The 18,042-nt window shown below is 51.5% G+C and overlaps 1 protein-coding gene across 1 annotated transcript in view; it reads left to right on the top strand.

Moving 5' to 3' along the window:
- The window catches only part of TENM2 (teneurin transmembrane protein 2), a 154,859-nt gene that overhangs the window by 92,277 nt on the left and 44,540 nt on the right, over positions 1–18,042 (top strand). The window contains exons 6-8 of the mRNA XM_056107981.1: positions 7,874–8,084; positions 13,785–13,904; positions 16,037–16,298. Coding sequence (XP_055963956.1) covers positions 7,874–8,084; positions 13,785–13,904; positions 16,037–16,298 — 593 coding nt within the window. The remainder of the gene's footprint in view (positions 1–7,873; positions 8,085–13,784; positions 13,905–16,036; positions 16,299–18,042) is intronic.

Here is an 18,042-nt window from a genome sequence, read left to right as displayed (position 1 = left end):
CAAGCACCGCCAGGAGTAATTTCTGAGTGCATGAGCCAGGAGTAATCCCTGAGCATTGCCAGGTGTGACCCAAAAAGACAAAAAATATAAATAAAATGCAGAATCCTGGATATGCCCCCCTGGAAATTCTCTGGAGTAAACCTGTGAGCCTTGGCACATGCTCACAGGATTTTGAAGATAAGAAAACATCCTCTGAGAAGTTCCTTTTCTGGGAGACTCAGAATGGTAATGCCTAATCTCACTATGGACATTGCCAGGGAGACTTCCTGGAGGAGGGGGCCATAGCCAGTCTTGGTCAAAAGGGATGTTTCTGTCCTCCTTCAGAGTAGTGGGAGTTCCTTTTTTTTTATTAATTTTTATTAGTAAAGTAAAGGCCCTCCCGTTGATCATCGATTTGCTCGAGCGGGCCCAGTAATGTCTCCACTGGAGACTTTGTTGTTACTGTGTCTGGCATATCGAATACATCACGGGTGGCTTGCCAGGCTCTGCCGTGGGGGCGAGATACTCTCGGTAGCTTGCCAGGCTCTCCAAGAGGGGCGGAGGAATCGCTGGAGTGATAGCACAGCGGTAGGGCGTTCGCCTTACAAGCGGCCAACATGGCCGACCCGAGTTCGATTCCTCCGCCCCTCTCGGAGAGCCTGGCAAGCTACCGAGAGTATTCGATATGCCTAACACAGCAACAACAAAGTCTCCAATGGAGACGTTACTGGGCCCGCTCGAGCAATTTTTATTAGTGAAACACCATGAGGTACAGTTGTGGACTTACAAATTTTTGTGCTTGGGTTTCGATTATACAATGATCAAATACCCATCCCTCCACCAGTGCCCATTTCCCACCACCACGGATCCCAGTATCCCTCACACCCGCCATCCCCCCAACCCCACCCTGCCTCTGTGGCAGGGTATTCCCTTTTGTTCTCCTCTCCTTTTGGGTGTTGTAGTCTGCAAAAGAGGCATTGAGTGGCAATCATGTTCGGTCCATAGTCTACTTTCAACATGCATCTCCCATCCTGGGAGGATCCTCCAAACACCCTTTATTTAGTGCTCCCTTCTCTGTCTGAGCTACCCTTTCCCCTAGAATGCCCGGCTGGCCTCTAAGCCATGGAGTAATCCTCCTGGTACTGATCTTGGCCATTCTTGGGTATTAATCTCCTATTTTGTTACTTTATGTCCCCCAGATGAATGCAATCTTTCTATGTCTATCCCTCTCTTTCTGACTCATTTCGCTTAGCATGATACTTTCCATGTAGTACCGTAGTGGGAGTTTTTTGAGGTCAGACTTTGTTGCTCTTTGTACTTCTTTCCAGTTTTTTTGTTCTTCCTGTTTTATTTTTCATGGACTTCTCTTAGGGCGTTCGCCTTACAAGCGGCCAACATGGCCGACCCAAGTTCGATTCCTCCGCCCCTCTCGGAGAGCCCGGCAAGCTACCGAGAGTATTGGATATGCCAGACACAGTAACAACAAAGTCTCCAATGGAGACGTTACTGGGCCCGCTCGAGCAAATCGACGATCAACGGGAGGGCCTTTACCTTTACCTCCTGGGTTCACAATGACAGAGACTTAGAGGAATTAGCTTTCTACTTCTGTGTGTGTGTGTGTGTGTGTGTGTGTGTGTGTGTTACGACTCCCACCAGCCACTTCTCTGCCCCTTCCCTCCCCTCAATCCTCCTACCCAACCCCCCTTCCCCTCCAGTCAGCACCAGCCTTCTCGATGGTTCTAGTGTGAGTCATTTCTTAAGTCATATTCTGGGGCTGGAGCGATAGCACAGCAGGTAGGGCATTTGCCTTGCATGCGGCTGACCTGGGTTCAATTCCCAGCATCCCATAGGATCCCCCAAGCACCGCCCGGAGTAATTCCTGAGTGCAAATCCAGGAGTAACCCCTGTTGCGATGCCGAGTGTGACCCAAAAAGAAAAAAAATTCATATTCCGTATGTGAGTGAGACCTTGAGATCATCCCTAATGTCTTTTACTTCCTTTGTTTTGTTTTGTTATTTGGGTCACACCCAGCAGCACTCAGGGTTTACCCCTGGCTCTGCGCTCAGGGCTCAGAGGACCTTATGGGGTGCTGGGGATTGAACCCGGATTGGTTGCATGTAAGACCAACACCCTCCCTGCTGTGCTATCTCTCCAGCCCCCCTTTTTACCCTCCTAATGTATATTACTTAGCGTAATCACCTTCAGGTACATCCATTTTGACCCCAAAGGCAGGATTTCATCTGTTTTCTTTTTTTTTTCTTTCTTTCTTTTTTCTTTTTGGGTCCCAGCCAGCAATGCTCAGGGGTTGCTCCTGGCTCTGCACTCAGGAATGACTCCTGGTAGTTACTTGAGGTACCCTATGGGATGCTGGGGATCAAACCCAGGTTGGCCATGTGCAAGGCAAATGCCCTACCTGCTGTACTATCACCTCTGGCTCCTCGTCTGTTTTCATGGAAGAGAAATATTCCATTGAGGTTCTCGGCTTCTCTCTGCATCCATCCATCACTGGGTGTGTAAGTTGAGTGTCTGGAATGGCACTATATACTCCTAAGTGTGCAAATATGCTTTGGAAATCATGTCTCCTGGACTGACTGGACTGGCTGGAGTGATAGTACAGCGGGTAGGGCATTTGCCTTGCACACTGCCAACCCGGCTGACCCGAATTCCATTTCTCCTCCTTTGATTCCTCTGTCCCTCTCGGAGGGCCTGGCAAGCTACCGAGAGTATCTCACCTGTACAGCAAAGCCTGGCAAGTTCCCCATGATGTAGTCGATATGCCAAACACAGTAACAACAAGTCTCACAATGTTACTGGACCCGTTCAAGCCAATCAGTGAACAACAGGAAGACAGTGACAGTTTCCTGGACAGGAGCGAGTCACATTGCTCCCCTGGCAAGAGCAAGCGCCAGAGTAGACCTGATGCCTCAGTTCCCAGGAGTCTCCGGGGACCGTGTGTTACTGGGGGGTCAGAACTGGGTCCTTGCAGGTACCAGGCAAGTGCTCTACCCCATGCATGATTCTTTCCCTGGCAATCTCTCCCCAGCCCTGAGTGAGCATGTCTTGCCCTCTGGGTCCAGGCCCAGGAGGGCCTCACTGGCTCCTAGAGAACTTCCGGGTTGGTTTCCGGAAGAAATCTTCACGCTTCTTTCCAGCAAGCTTGCGCCATCTCACGTTCCTGCCTCCTGCCCCACACCTGCTGCCCCCCAGACAGAGGCTATTCTCTTTTGATTTTTTATAAAGTAGTTCACGATATTTGATTACATTTAATATTCAAACACCAAACCCACCACCATGACACCTTCCCACCAGCCCAAATTTGGGATGAATCCTTCCCAAATCCCAAGCCCTGTCCCAAAGCACAACAGAAATAATATTTTTTTTGTATTGTCTGTTATGAAAAAAAATGCTGAAAACGCTACAAAAAAATGTATTCATAGAGGAGACAGTGTGAAGATTGGTCTGTTTTGGCAGGGGCCATTAAGACATTCTGTAATGTCTGTCCCTCTCTTTAGAGGGATATCACTAACTGTTGATATCACTAACAAGGGCTGGAGCGATAGCACAGCGGTAGGACATTTGCCTTGCGTGCAGCCAGCCCGGCTGAGCTGGGTTCGATTCCTCCGCCCCTCTTGGAGAGCCCAGCAAGCTACCGAGAGTATCTCGCCCACATGCAAAACCTGGCAGGCTACCCGTGACGTATTCAATATGCCAAACACAGTAACAACAAGTCTCACGATGGAGATGTTACTGGGTCCGCTCAAGCAAATCGATGAACAATGGGAGGACAGTGACCACTAACATGTTGTTAAAAGTCGAGTACTGGGGCTGGAGCGATAGCACAGTGGGTAGGGCATTTGCCTTGCACGCAGCCAACATGGCCGTCACAGGTTCGATTCCCAGCACCCCATATGGTCCCCTGAGCACCGCTAGGAGCAATTCCTGAGTGCATGAGCCAGGAGTAACCCCTGAGCATCGCCGGGTGTGACCCAAAAAGCAAAAAAAAATAATAATAATAAAATAAAAAATAAAAAAACATTTAAAAAAAAAGTCGAGTACTGTGAGCTTTCGTATATATCTCTGAAAATATGTATGTAAGCATATATATTATCTAAATTTCCCTCTGTGATTTATTGCCTACTATTTGATCCCCATCAAATCTGGTATGGTACTTATGGAAAATGGGTAGAGAGTGTCTTATGATGTTTCCAGCTTCTGGGGTTGGGTCCTTTGGGGGCAGGGAGGGCTCTCACCCACCCCCCAACAGAGGATGTTCTCACAGGTGTGCAGTGACATCTCTCTGAGCCTCTGAGTCTCTCATCCCTAAGAGTCGACGCTGGGTACACATCCCCAGACTGCGGGCCATCTTGGAGTCTGTTTCAAGAAGCATCTCTGGGGGCCTTTTGCCCATTTGGGCGGTAAGGCATTGGGGCCACGCCCAGAAGTGCTCAGGAATGACTCCTGGCTCTGTGCTCAGGGAGCACATCTGGCCGGGCTCAGGGGACCCCACGTGGCACTAGGTGTCAAACCTGAGTCATCTAGCCCCTGTATTATCTCTCTAGCCCACATTGCCCTTTTTTTAAATGGTTAATTTATTTGAGGGGAGGGGAGGGCGGACTTTTGGAGTAACACCTGGCGATGCACAGGGGTTACTCCAGCTCATGCACTCAGGAATTACTCCTGGTGGTGCTCAGGGGACCATATGGGATGCTGGGAATCGATCCCAGGTTGGCCGATTGTAAGGCAAATGCCCAACCCACTGTGCTATCGCTCCAGCCATAAATGGTTAATGTTGGGGAGTGGTAGCCATGAATTTGTGTACGTTCTCTCCCTTGTCAGATCTGTGATGTGTAAACACCTTCCCCCATTTGCTTTGGGGGTGCTTGCTTTCAAATAAAAATTAGCATTGTGTAACTAAATTTTTTTTAGATGTCCATTGTCAGGGGTGGAGTGATAGTACAGTGGGTAGGGTGTTTGCCTTGCATATGGCTGACCTCGGTTCAATCCTCGGCATCCTATATGGTCCTCGAGCACTGCCAGGAGTAATTCCTGAGAGCAGAGCCAGGAGCAACCCCTGAGCATCGCCAGGTGTGACCCAAAAAGAAAAAAAAATTCCATTGACAGAGTCTAATATTGCTCTGGAAAAGTTTAAAAACTTAAAAAATAAAATACTATGCTTTCTGTGAAATGGTGAGAAGCAATATTAGCTAAGGCATGGCTGACCCAGGTTCAATTCCTCCGCCCTCTCGGAGAGCCTGGCAAGCTACCGAGAGTATCTCGCCCACACAGCAAAGCCTGGCAAGTTCCCCGTGACATATTCAATATGCCAAAAACAGTAGCAACAAGTCTCACAATTTTTTGTGAGACGTTACTGGTGCCCACTCGAGCAAATCGATGAACAATGGGAGGACAGTGCAGTGCAGTGCTACCATGCTACCATAATCTTATGAGGAAATTAGAGAGAAAATTTCTCACACCCTCCCTACCTGCCCCCTCCTAAGAAATTATTTTGGAGACACTAGTACAATTACTGTCACCAATTAAAAGGTCAGTAGATATAAAATATCATGATCACAATCACGATCATCCTGTTGTTCATCGATTGCCTTGAGCAGGAACCAGTAACGTCTCCTTCATCCTAGTCCTGAGATTTTAAAGTGCCATATTCAAGGCCCTTTCAGGGTTAGGAGAATGAGACCCATCATTGTTACTGATATTTGTCATATTGGGTACACCACGGGGAGTTTGCCAGACTCTGCTGTGTGGGCAGGTTACACTCGATAGCCTGCCAGGTTGTCCAAAGTAAGAATGAGATAAGATGTCGGCGTGGCCACGCGCTTCTTGGAGCTGGGTTTTATAGTCTCTGCATCTTGGTTGTTGATGGGATTACACAGCGCAGGGGGTCAGTTGGTGGGTGTGACCCCTGCCTACTGGAAGATGGAGGATCTGGGTGGAGGATGTTCAGCCCTGATCCGAGCAGGCTTGGAGATCTCAGCCCCGGGACCCGCATGCCTTTGTTCCTCTGCCGGTACCTTCATGCATGTGGATAGTGGTCTCAACATGGTTTTGGCTGGTTCTGGAGGTCTTTGGATGCCGGAGTTCTGCTCGGGGCGGGGAGGGAAACTCAACCCGCCCACCTCCAAGGGGCCCTGGATTTTTATATATTTATATATATTTTATATAAAGTATAAAATCTTTTAAAATCCTCACAAGCAGAAGGGAAGCAGAAGCATGTGGGTGACTCAGAGGTACCGCCTGGGAGCCTTCTCATCAGAACCACTTCCGCACCCCACCCTGCCTTTCTGGAAAAGGCCAAATGTCAGGGCCCTGGTTCCTCAGCATCCCGGGCCTGATGGTAGTGAGGGTGGAGTGACTTTCCCCTTGAGATAGAAGTAGGAGAGTCCCCTGCTCCGCAGGCATCCAGTGTGGCATCGAGCCCAGGAAAATGACTTCTGGTCTTGTGGGACATTATCTTTGGTGTGTCGCGTTATCTTTGGGGTGCCATATTATCTTTGTTTTGTCTTCCTTTTTTGAGGGGTGGGGCAGTTTATATCCAACGATGCACAGGGGTTACTCCTGGCTCTGCACTCAGGAATTACTCCTGGCAGTGCTTGGGGGACCCTATGGGATGCTGGAAATCGAACCTGGGTCAGCCGTGAGCAAGGCAAACACCCTGCCCGCTGTACTATCACTCCGGCCCCTGTCTTGCTTTTGTTTTGATTTTAGAGGGTGAAAACTAGTTTTGCTTATAGAAATGGGAGGCCAGAGAGCGAGAGAGAGAGCAAGAAGGAGAGTGAGTGAGAAAGTGAGCGAGCGAGACAGAGAAAGAGAGAGAGAGAGAGAGAGAGAGAGAGAGAGAGAGAGAGAGAGAGAGAGAGAGAAACTGCATTCCAATCTGGGTCTGAGGCACAGGTGTTGTTCTGGCAGCCGCCGGCTGGGGCTTTTGGCCTGAGCGTCTGGCTCTTCATAATGGCTCAGTTTGTTTGGGGATTTTCCCTTGGGGGACAGGAGGGCATAGTAAGTGTTCGGCACCACCATTGCCTGTACTCAGAAGTCACTGCCAGAAGTGCTCAGGGGACCGAAATCAAACAGGTCGGCAGTGTATAAGGCAAAGACTCTATCCCCATGCTATCTCCCCCACAGTGATTCAAGGGAAGTGTTTTGAACCTCTTATGTTGGTTTGTTGGTTTGTTTTGTGGTCACACCTGTCAGCTCAGGGCTGACTCCTGGCTCTGCACTCAGGGATCACTCCTGTCGGGGTTCAGGAGACCCTACAGAGTCCTGGAGATCAAACCCAGGTCAGTCACATGCTATGCAAGCACCCTCCCCACTGTGCTCACTCTAGCCTTTATTTTTTTTCTTAAATTACTAATTTGTGGGGTTGAGGGCCATACCCAACAGTGCTCTGGGCCTTACTCCTGGCTCTGTGCTCAGAAATCAGCCCTAGTGGGACTCAAGAGACCATCTGGGATGCGGGAGATCGTATCTGGGTCTGCCACTGGCAAGGCAGTTTCTTGCTAATCGCCCGTCTCTCTCTGGACCTGGCATTATATTGAAAAAGCAGTGTTCCAGGCAGATCTAAGACAGACACTAGGTTGCCACACCCCTGTCTGGCAGAGCCCCTTGCAGTTCATTCTTACTTCCTTGCAGTTCATTCTTACTTCCTTGCAGTTCATTCTTTCTTCCTTGCAGTTCATTCTTACTTCCTTGCAGTTCATTCTTACTTCTCTGCAGTTCATTTTTACTTCCTTGCAGTTCATTCTTACTTCCTTTCAGCACTCTCCATCCTAGCGCCGGCCACACCCCAGGTAGGAGATCGGGCACCTGGTGGGTACGAAGGGCCTGGCACAGGTTGGGGGAGCTGCCGCCCACACTCACCCCCCTCCTGTCCTTCCAGATGGCCTCGTGGACTGTCTGGACCCCGACTGCTGCCTCCAGTCTGCCTGCCAGAACAGCCTGCTGTGCCGGGGTGCCCGGGACCCCCTGGACATCATCCAGAAGGGCCAGACGGATGCACCCGCCGTGAAATCCTTCTATGACCGCATCAAGCTCTTGGCCGGCAAAGACAGCACCCACATCATCCCGGGAGAAAACCCCTTCAACAGCAGGTAGGCAGCACCCCACCCCAAGTTTTTCCCTGTTGCTCAGAGTACCGTCCCTCACTACAATTTTGGTGGTCCAGGGCTGAGCGGGGAGACACAGCTGACCCCTCATTCCCACTCTCTCCCTCTCTGGGGTCTCTCATGAATATCTTCTCTCTCCTGTCTCCGTGGCTCTGACCGGTGCGCCTGCTATGACATGGTGGCACTCAAGTTGGAAGCGTGAATGCCCTGAAGAATATCACATCCAAGGGGGCCAGAGCGATAGTCCAGAGGGGAGGGCATTTGCCTTGCATGCAACCGACCCGGGTTCTGTTACCAGCATCCCATAGGGTTTCCCAAGCACCACTAGGAGTGATCCCTGGGTGTAGAGCCAGGAATAAGCCCTGAGTATCACTGGGTGGGACCCAAAAAGCCAAAAAAAAAAAATAGTATCACATCTTAGTCGGGTTGAGGGGCAGCATGGTGGGGAGGGTACTCGCCTAGCCCAGGGCTGACCTGGATTTGTTCCCCGGCACCCCAGATGGTCCTCCAAGCCAACCAGGAGTGATCCTTGAGTGCAGAGCCAGGAGTAAGTCCTGAGAACTGCTGGGTGTGACCCCCAAAACAAAACCAAAAAGAAAAAATAAGGGGCGGGAGCCATAGTACAGTGGATAGGGCGTTTGCCTTGCACACGGCCCATCCAGGTTCAATCCCCAACATCCCATAGGGTTCCTGATCACGGACAGGAGTAATTCCTGAGTGCAGAGCCAGGAGTTAGCCTTGAGCATTGCTGGGTGTGACCCAAAAAGCAAAAAAATAAAGTAACGTCTCCATTATGAGACTTCTTGTTACTGTGTTTGGCATATTGAATACTCTCGGTAGCTTACCAGGCTGTCCAAGAGAGGCGGAGGAATCGAACCTGGCTCGGCCGGGCTGGCTGCGCGCAAGGCAAACGCCCTACCGCTGTGCTATCACTCTAGCCCAAAATAAAAAGTAAATCAAATAATTTAAAAAGAAGAGGGCTGGAGCAATAGCACAGTGGGTAGAGCGTTTGCCTTGCACGTGGCCGACCCAGGTTCAATTCCCAGCATCCCATAGGGTCCCCTGAGCACCGCCAAGAGTCATTCCTGAGTGCATGAGCCAGGAGTAACCCCTGTGCATCGCTGGGTGTGACCCAAAAAGCAAAATAATAATAATTATTATTATTATCATATTAAAAGAAGAAAAAGACCATATCTTGCAGAGAAGGGTGAAGAGAGCACAGGGGGGAAGGACACTTACCTCGCACTCCGCCAACCCAGTCTCACCCCCCAACATCCCACGTGGGTTCCCTCGAGTACCTCCAGCAGTAATTCCTGGGTGTAGAGCCAAGACTAACCTCCCGAACATCATGGGGGATGGCCCAAAATCAAGCGAAAATAAAAATTAAAATCGCATCTTAGTGTCAGAGCGATATACCGCAGGTAAGGCACTTGCCTTGCATGTGACCAACCCTGGTTGGAACCCCCTAAGGTCCCCTGAGCCCTGCCAGGAGTGATCACTGAGCACTGCCAGCTGTGGCCCCCAAAGCCACCCAAAAAATCACCATCACTATCACCCCGTTGTTCATCGATTTGCTCGAGCAGGCACCAGTAACGTCTCCATTCATCCCTGTCACGTGCTAGTGTAGCCTGATGGCATATTGGGGGCTCTTACAGGGTCAGGGGAATGAGTATCATCATTGTTACTGTTTTGGGCATATGCAGTATGCCACGGGAAGCTTGCCAGGCTTGGCCATCACCAAAATTATGTTATGTGTCATGAGTGGGCAGGATTGGCATGGTGGTATTGCCAGTCTGAGAATTTTGGGGAGAGCTACAGGGCACCAGAGAGTTTCCATTGATCGTCTGATTCTTATGGTCACTCTGTTGATTGCTCCCCTACCCCCGCTGCCCACCTGCTCTGTCCTGGGTTGTCCTGCTGGCCTGTCCCACCCACCGCATACGTAAGCTCCCTCCCAAGCTCGCTCTGGGCCCTCAGCCTCGGGGGTGATGGGCCGTGCACAGGTGAGGGTCAAGGCTTCTGGTCAGCATCCATCTGGGGTAAGTGGCAGCTGCAGCCCAGGAGGGGCTGAGCCCAGTGGGGAGACCGGAACCCCCCACCCCCACAACCTGCATGTTCCTTTTGATGGGGGGAGGAAAAGAGACCGGCCGGGAGAAGGGGGTGTCTGAAGCAGACAGCAGCATGTCTGCCCCCAGGAAAGCAGCAGCTGATACTGTTGTGGGGGGGGGGGGTCCCACCTGCTCCCCCACCCGGAGAAAGATTTGGAAGTGACGGATAAAGGTGCGGTTAGATAGTTCCCCTGGGACCAAGAGAGTCCCACTTCCTGCCTCTGAGCACTGTCCCCAGGAGCCAGCCCCCTTTGTCCCCTTGCTGTCCTGGCATCACTATCCCTAAAAGAGATGCGATCACAGAAAAGGAAGTCACCTCCCTTACGTATGTCCCAACCCCGACACCATTCAGCCCATCCTGGTACCCAAGTTCCTAAGGTTAGAACCTAAGTAGCTTGGTTCTCTAGATTGGTGAAAGTGTTTGTTCTCTTCATGGGTGAAAAGGAAGTGTTACGCAAAGCATGGAACGGTGTTTGGGTATGGGAAGCCCCCGGTAAAAGAGATCGCAAACCCCTTAAAAAATTGATTGATGTGTTAAAAGATAGATTGATAGATTTGATATATTACGGAGTGATTTGATATGGACTGGAGTGATAGCACAGCAGGTAGGGCATTTGCCTTGCATGCGGCCAACCCGGGTTCAATTCCTCCGTCCCTCTCGGAGATCCCGGCAAGCTACTGAGAGTATCCCACCTGCACGGCAGAGCCTGGCAAGCTCCCTGTGGCATATTTGATATGCCAAAAACAGTAACAAGTCTCACAATGGAGACGTTACTGATGCCCACTTGAGCAAATCGATGAACAATGGGAAGATAGTGCTACGATAGATATATAGGTAGGTAGATAGATTGATTGGTTGGTTGATTATAGGCCAAGCCCAGCTGACATGTGGTTGGCCTGTCCTATCACTTTTGGTTTTTTTTTTATTTTAATGAATCATCATTTGGGCTGGAGCAATAGCACAGTGGGTAGGGCGTTTGCCTTGCACGCAGCCAACATGGCCGACCCGAGTTCGATTCCTCCGCCCCTCTCGGAGAGCCCGGCAAGCTACCGAGAGGATCTCGCCCGCACAGCAGAGCCTGGCAAACTCCCCGTGACGTATTCGATATGCCAGACACAGTAACAACAAAGTCTCCAATGGAGACATTACTGGGCCCGCTCGAGCAAATCGATGATCAATGGGAGGGCCTTTACCTTTACCTTTACCTTTAATGAATCATCGTGCGATAAAGTTATAGACTTACAAATTTCTGTAGTTACATTTCAATCAATGTTCAAGTACCCAGTCCTCTACCGGTGCCCATTCTCCACCACCAATGTTCCCAGTATCCCTCCACCACCCCCACCCTGCCTCCGTGGCAGACTCATTCCCTCTTTCCCTCTCTCTCTCTCCCTGTGGGTGTTATGGTTTGCAATACAGGTACTACATGGCCATCATGTTTGGTCCACTGCCTACTTTCAGCACACATCTCCCATCTCGAGCAAGCCCTCCAAGCATCATTTTCCCCAGCACATAAGATCGGCTTCTGAGCCACGAGGCCATCCTCCTGGCCCTTATCTCTACTATCCTTATCTGCCCTATCAGTTTTGAAGGCCCACCATCTGCTCCCTTCCACCTGCCATGACCCTCTCATTGTTTCTCTCTCTTAAGCCCCAAGTGCTCAGGCATGCCTGAGGGCCTGGATTCCACATAGACTCTCTAGGCGAGCCCCGAGGCTGGTGTTCCCTGGGGCAGGCCTGTGCCTGCTGGGCGTGGTGAGACTGTCTGGCAGATCCAGATGGACAAAACGAGGAGTGAGAAAATCAAAGAACTTAATTCAAGGCGTTCCCCACCCCCTCCTATCCCCCCACCCCCCAAGATAATGGCAGACAAAAATAACCAAACTGCCTCGGGTCCACCACTATAATTTACGGAGCAGATCTCGGGCTCCAGATAATGTGATAATTGTCGCACATCAATAATCATAACTAGAAATGAACCCAGGCCTTTGCTGAGTCTTCCCAGTCACTTCCCAGCTGCCTGGCAAGAGTCTCAGGAAATAAGAATTAGGAAACCAGAGGTGGCACTCGAGGGGGAAGGGCACTGTCTGGCCAGCCGGGCTCCTTTTTATTCCTCTGGTGCTGAGCACCAGCTGGTCTGGGAACAGGTTCTGAGGGTTACCAGCAATAAAACAGGGGGAGGGGGGTGGAAGGAATGTCAGGATATGGCCGCCTCCCCTTACCTCTGACCTCAGGCACTTACCGCATCCCCGGGTGGGAAGACAGTAACCCACCCATTGTTGATTTGGTTTTGGTTTGGGGGGTGGGGAGGGGGGTGGTCTCACCCAGAAGTGTTCAAAGCTTACTCCTGACTCTGCACTCAGGGATTACTCCTGGTGGTGATCTGGGGACTCTATGGGGTGCCGGGGATCGAATCCAGGTTGGCTACCTAGAAGGCTAGCACCCTGCTGACTCTTGGGGGTATAATCCGTCTGGCTCTGCATTGTCAAGTCTTAAAACAAGGACCTGTGAGGGTCGTGTCATCTGAGTGAGGAGAAGAGGACACCAAAGCAAAGAATTCATTCCATAGATGAGTTTCCCTGCGTTCAAAAGACTCTGGCAGGCCTGAGCAATAGCACAGTGGAGAGGGCGTTTGCCTGGCCTACCCGGGTTCAATCCCCAGCATCCCATAGGGTCCCCTGAGCACCGCCAGGAGTGATTCCTGAGTGCAGAGCCAGGAGTAACCCCTGTGCATCGCTGGGTGTGACCCAAAAAGAAAAAAAAAAGGACTCTGGTGTTGGGGGGTGTTGGGGTAGGAAACCAGCAAAAAAAATGGGGTCTGGGTGTTGAACCGATAGCACAGTGGGCAGGGCATTTGCCTTGCACACGGCCGACCCGGGTTCGATTCCCAGCATCCCATATCGCCCCCCCAAGCATTGCCAGGGGTAATTCCTGAGTGCCTGAGTCAGGAGTGGCCCCTGTGCATCGCCAGGTATGACCCAAAAACCGGAAAAAAAATGGGGTTCATTTGCTCAGCAGCCAGGAGCAGTAAAAGCTGTCAGAGGGACAGCGGTGTGCAGCCTCTGGAGACAAGAGCATGGGGGGGGGGGGGGGTAGGGGGATACAGAGGGCATTGGAGGGAATCATGGGGGAGGGCTGTGGGTAAAAAGGGAGATGTCTGAAGAAAGTGCCCCTTCGGGTAGGGCAGGGTGGGTGGACAGGGCATAGTTTTGTCCCTGATTAGAAGTAAGTGCCACCCCGAGATGGGGCAGTCTCTGAGGAGATTCTGGCAAAGAAACAATCGCCTAGACCCCCTAATCTGGGAATATTCGGACAGATGGCCAGGAATGGAGGTGTCTGGGCACCCTCCAGCTCTCACCAGACTTCCCTGTGTCTGGGGGGTCCCCCTCCAGCTGTTGGCAGGGAGCGGAGACAACACTCCCAGCTCATCCATCTCCCCTGAGGCAGAGAGAAACCCGGCCAACGTCAGACCATGCTGGGGTCGTTGCCCCGTCCCCACGTTCCTCCCTGACCACACCCCCCCGACCCTTCCCTGGCCGAGGGCTCTGTGTGTGACCCCCGCATTTTGTCTCTCCAGCTTGGTTTCTCTCATCCGGGGCCAAGTGGTGACGTCGGACGGGACCCCCCTGGTGGGCGTGAACGTGTCCTTCGTCAAGTACCCCAAGTACGGCTACACCATCACCCGGCAGGATGGCACGTAAGTGGCACCGCAGGGTGGGGGGCTGGGTGCCAGGGGGCTGGGTGCCAGGGAGCTGGGAGGGCCCCTCCACACCCACAGATGTTCAGAGAGGGGTCCTGCTCTGGGCGGGGGGCAGAAATGAACAATGGAGAGCCTCGAAGGTCTCCTTCATCCTCACGCTCGGAAGTACTTGAATGCTTTTCCATGTGTGTGTGTATGTGTATGTATGTGTTTGTGTATGCGCGTGCACATGTTCTGTGTGCCTATACCTGTGCTGTGTATATGTGTGTGCTGTGTATTTGTGAATGGTGCATATGTGTGTGTGCTGTGTATATACCTGTAGTATGTGTGTATGTTATATCTGTGTGAACTTTATTTGCACTATGTAGATGTGTAGTCTGTGGTATATATGTGTGATCTGTAAATGCACTACGTAGATGTGTGTCGGGCTGGAGCGATAGCACAGCGGTAGGACGTTTGCCTTGCATGCAGCCAACCTGGCCAACCTGAGTTCAATTTCTCCGCCCTTCTGGGAGAGCCCGGCAAGCTACCGAGAGTATCTCACCTTCACAGTAAAGCCTGGCAAGCGACCCGTGACGTATTCGATTTGCCAAACACAGTAACAAGTGTCACAATGTTACTGGGCCCGCTCAAGCAAATCGATGAACAATGGGAGGACAGTGACAGTGATGTGTATATGGTATATATGTGTGATCTGTATCTGCACTATGTATATGTGTGTAGTATGTGTGTATGTGTGATCTATGTAAACAATATGTATATGTATGTGTGTAGTATGTGGTGTGAAATATGTGGTGTGTATATGTGTGTGGTATGTATATATGCGTGTAGTATATACATGTGTAGTATGCATGGCGTGTGTGTGATCTGTGTACACAGTGTGTATATGTGTGTAGTATATGAATATGGTATGTGTGATCTATCTGTACAGTATGTATACGTGTATAGCGCGTGGAGCTATGTGGTATTTGTGTGTGTGTGGCATGTCTGTATGCAGTGTATTTGTGTGGTTTGTGTATGTGTGTAGTATGTATGCTTGAATACTGGTGTGTGTGGTGTGTCTCTGTGTGGTGTGTACATGTATGTATTGTGTATGTGTGCTGCATTTGTGCATAGTGTGTATGTGTATAATGTGTGTAGTGTGTATATGTGTGGTCTATATGTATGTAGTATGTCTAGGTATGTGGTCTGTGTGTTAGTATATGATGTGTGGTATGTATGTGGTATATTTGCATGTGTATATGGAGTGTGTGTGTGTGTGTGTGTGTGTGTGTGTGTGTGTGTGCTGGGGATGGATTCTACAAAGAAGATCAAGCAAGTTTGGGAAACAAGCCCCGATTATTTTTTTTATTTATTTATTTTTTGCTTTTTGGGTCACCCCAGCAGTACTCAGGGGTTACTCCTGGCTCTGCCCAGGAATTACCCCTGGCGGTGCTCAGGGGACCCTATGGGATGCTGGGAATCGAACCCGGGTCAGCCGCATGCAAGGCAAACGCCCCACCCGCTGTGCTATCACTCCAGCCCAACAAGCTCCGATTTTCAGTCAATAGAAGCGAGGGGGCGGGGGGCAACAAGGCTGACCCAGGTTCAATCCCCAGCATCCCATAGGGTCCCCCCAAGCACCGCTTGGAATGAATGATCCCTGAGTGACCCCAGAGCATTGCCGGGCGTGGCCCAAAAGAGGTAGTGCTGGTCTTGGTTACTTAATCAGCCACCCCCCCACCCACGCCCCCGCCTCTCACTCAGCAGCATAGCTCACCTGAGTCCTGTCACAAGGGGAAGAAAGTGGGGCCCAGAGAGGGCGAGCACCTAGCCCACAGCCACACTGCCGGAGAGACGGAGGGCTGGAGGCGGGCTACCTTCTGCCCTAAGCCCACCCTTCCCATCTGCTCCGTCACCCACCGACCTCCTCTGCTGCCGTCCCTTGGAGGTTCTTTTTCTTTTGGCCTTTTTTGGGGGGAAGGCTGGGGTCCCACCCGGCTATGCTCAGGGGTTCCTCCTGGCTCTGCGCTCAGGAATCACTCCTAGCGAGGGACTCTACGGAGTACCAGGGATGGAACCCGGGTCCGCCACGTGCGCGAGCCCAGCGCCCGCCCCGCGGTCCTATCGCTCGCCCCCTGCCCCTGCAGGTTCGACCTCATCGCCAACGGGGGCGCGGCGCTGACCCTGCACTTCGAGCGCGCGCCGTTCCTGAGCCAGGAGCGCACCGTGTGGCTGCCCTGGAACAGCTTCTACGCCATGGACACGCTGGTGCTGAAGACGGAGGAGAACTCCATCCCCAGCTGCGACCTCAGCGGCTTCGTGCGGCCCGACCCCATCATCATCGCGTCCCCGCTGTCCACCTTCTTCAGCGACGCGCCTGCGCACAACCCCATCGTCCCCGAGACCCAGGTAGGGAGGGCGGGGACCGCGCGCCCCACCCACCTACCTCCTCGCCCCGCCTGCAAAGAAGGTGCCAAAACATGATATTCAGAGACGGGGCCAGAGGGGTCTGGACTGATAGGATAGCGGGTAGGGCGTTTGTCTTGCACGCAGTCCACTGAGGTTCGATCCCCAGCATCCCATAGGGTCCCTTGAGCACCACCAAGAGGAATTCCTGAGTGCAAAGCCAGGAGTATCCCCTGTGCATTGCCAGTCATGAACCAAAAGGAAAAAAAAAAGTGGGAGCAGAGACATAAGGGCCAGGAATTGGAAGCCTGCCTCATGAGCTGGGGGAGAAGGCAGCTGGGATGGAGAAGGGATCACTAAGCCAGTGATGGTTGGCAGGATCGTTTGGGATGGGAGATGCGTACTGAAAGTAGATAAAGGACCAGACGCGATGGGTTCTCAGTATCTGCATTGCAAACCATGATGCCCAAAAGTAGAGAGAGAGCATGGGGGAAATTGTCAGCCTTAGAGGCAGGGGAAAAGTGGATAGTTGGAGGGGGGGAATACTGGGGACATTGGTGGTGGAGAATGTGCACTGGTGGAGGGATGGGTGTTTGATCATTGTATGCTGAAACTCAAACATGAAAGCTTGTAACTGTATCTCACAGCATTCAAAAAAAAAGAGGGGGCAGACCAAAGGGGGGAGAGACGGAGAGACAGAGAGGCTGAGGGGAGGGTGGTGGGAGGGAAACTGGGAACATTGGTGGTGGGAAATGGACATTGGTGGAGGGACAGGAGTTGGAACACTGTAATGACTGAAACCCGATTGTGATCAGCTTAGTAACTGTGTATCTCACAGTGATTCAGTTAAAAAAGCCCCCCCCCCCCCCAGGGCAGAGGTCATCAGTCACCCCTGGAGACAAAATTTTCTTTTTTTTCTCTTTTCTTTTTTAATTGAATCACCGTGAGATACAGTTACAAAGCTTTCATGTTTGAGTTTCAGTCATACATGATCGAACACCCATCCCTCCACCAGTGCACATTCACCACTACCAAAGTTCCCGGTATAGCTCCCCTTTCCAACCCCTCCCGCCTCTCCTCCATGGCAGACAATTTCCCCCATACTCTCTCTCTACTTTGGGCCATCATGGTTTGCAGTGCAGATACTGAGGGGTTATCGCATTGAGACAAAATTTGCAATCCTTCCAAGAACTCCCACAAGTTTGCAGACAATCACTCAAGCCTTGGGCAGAGCAGCCAAGAGCTCTTAATAAAACTACAACAGGGGCTGGAGAGAGAGGTCAGAGGGTTGAGGTGCTTGCCATGCATGGGACTGACCAGAGTTGGACCCCCAGAACTCCATCGGGACCCCAAGTCCTGTGTGCAGATCCCCGAGTGCAAAGTCAGGAAGTAAACCCTGAGCACAGTGGGGGGTGGCCCAAATGTCACCCTCCCTCACAAAGAATGAATGAAATAAAATAAATCAGCAATCTGGAGCAATAGCACAGCGGGTAGGGCATTTGCCTTGCACGCGGCAGACCCGGGTTCGATTCCCAGCATCCCATAGGGTCCCCTGAGCACCGGCAGGAGTGATTCCTAAGTGCGTGAGCCAGGAGTAACCCCTGTGCATCACCGAGTGTAACCCAAAAAGCAAAAAATATATTAAAATGAAAATAAATAATTAGCCTACATCCATGGGGCTCACATATAGGTTATGTCCTGTCGCTCTCCGTGGCGACCACCCACGATCACAGGCGCCCGTGTGGAA

Source organism: Sorex fumeus, unplaced genomic scaffold, assembly GCF_029834395.1.
Source record: "Sorex fumeus unplaced genomic scaffold, SorFum_2.1 ptg000187l, whole genome shotgun sequence".
In the NCBI taxonomy this organism is placed as follows: domain Eukaryota; kingdom Metazoa; phylum Chordata; class Mammalia; order Eulipotyphla; family Soricidae; genus Sorex; species Sorex fumeus.
The sequence above is the reverse complement of the archived record's forward strand: the minus strand, read 5'-3'. Positions and strand labels throughout refer to the sequence as shown.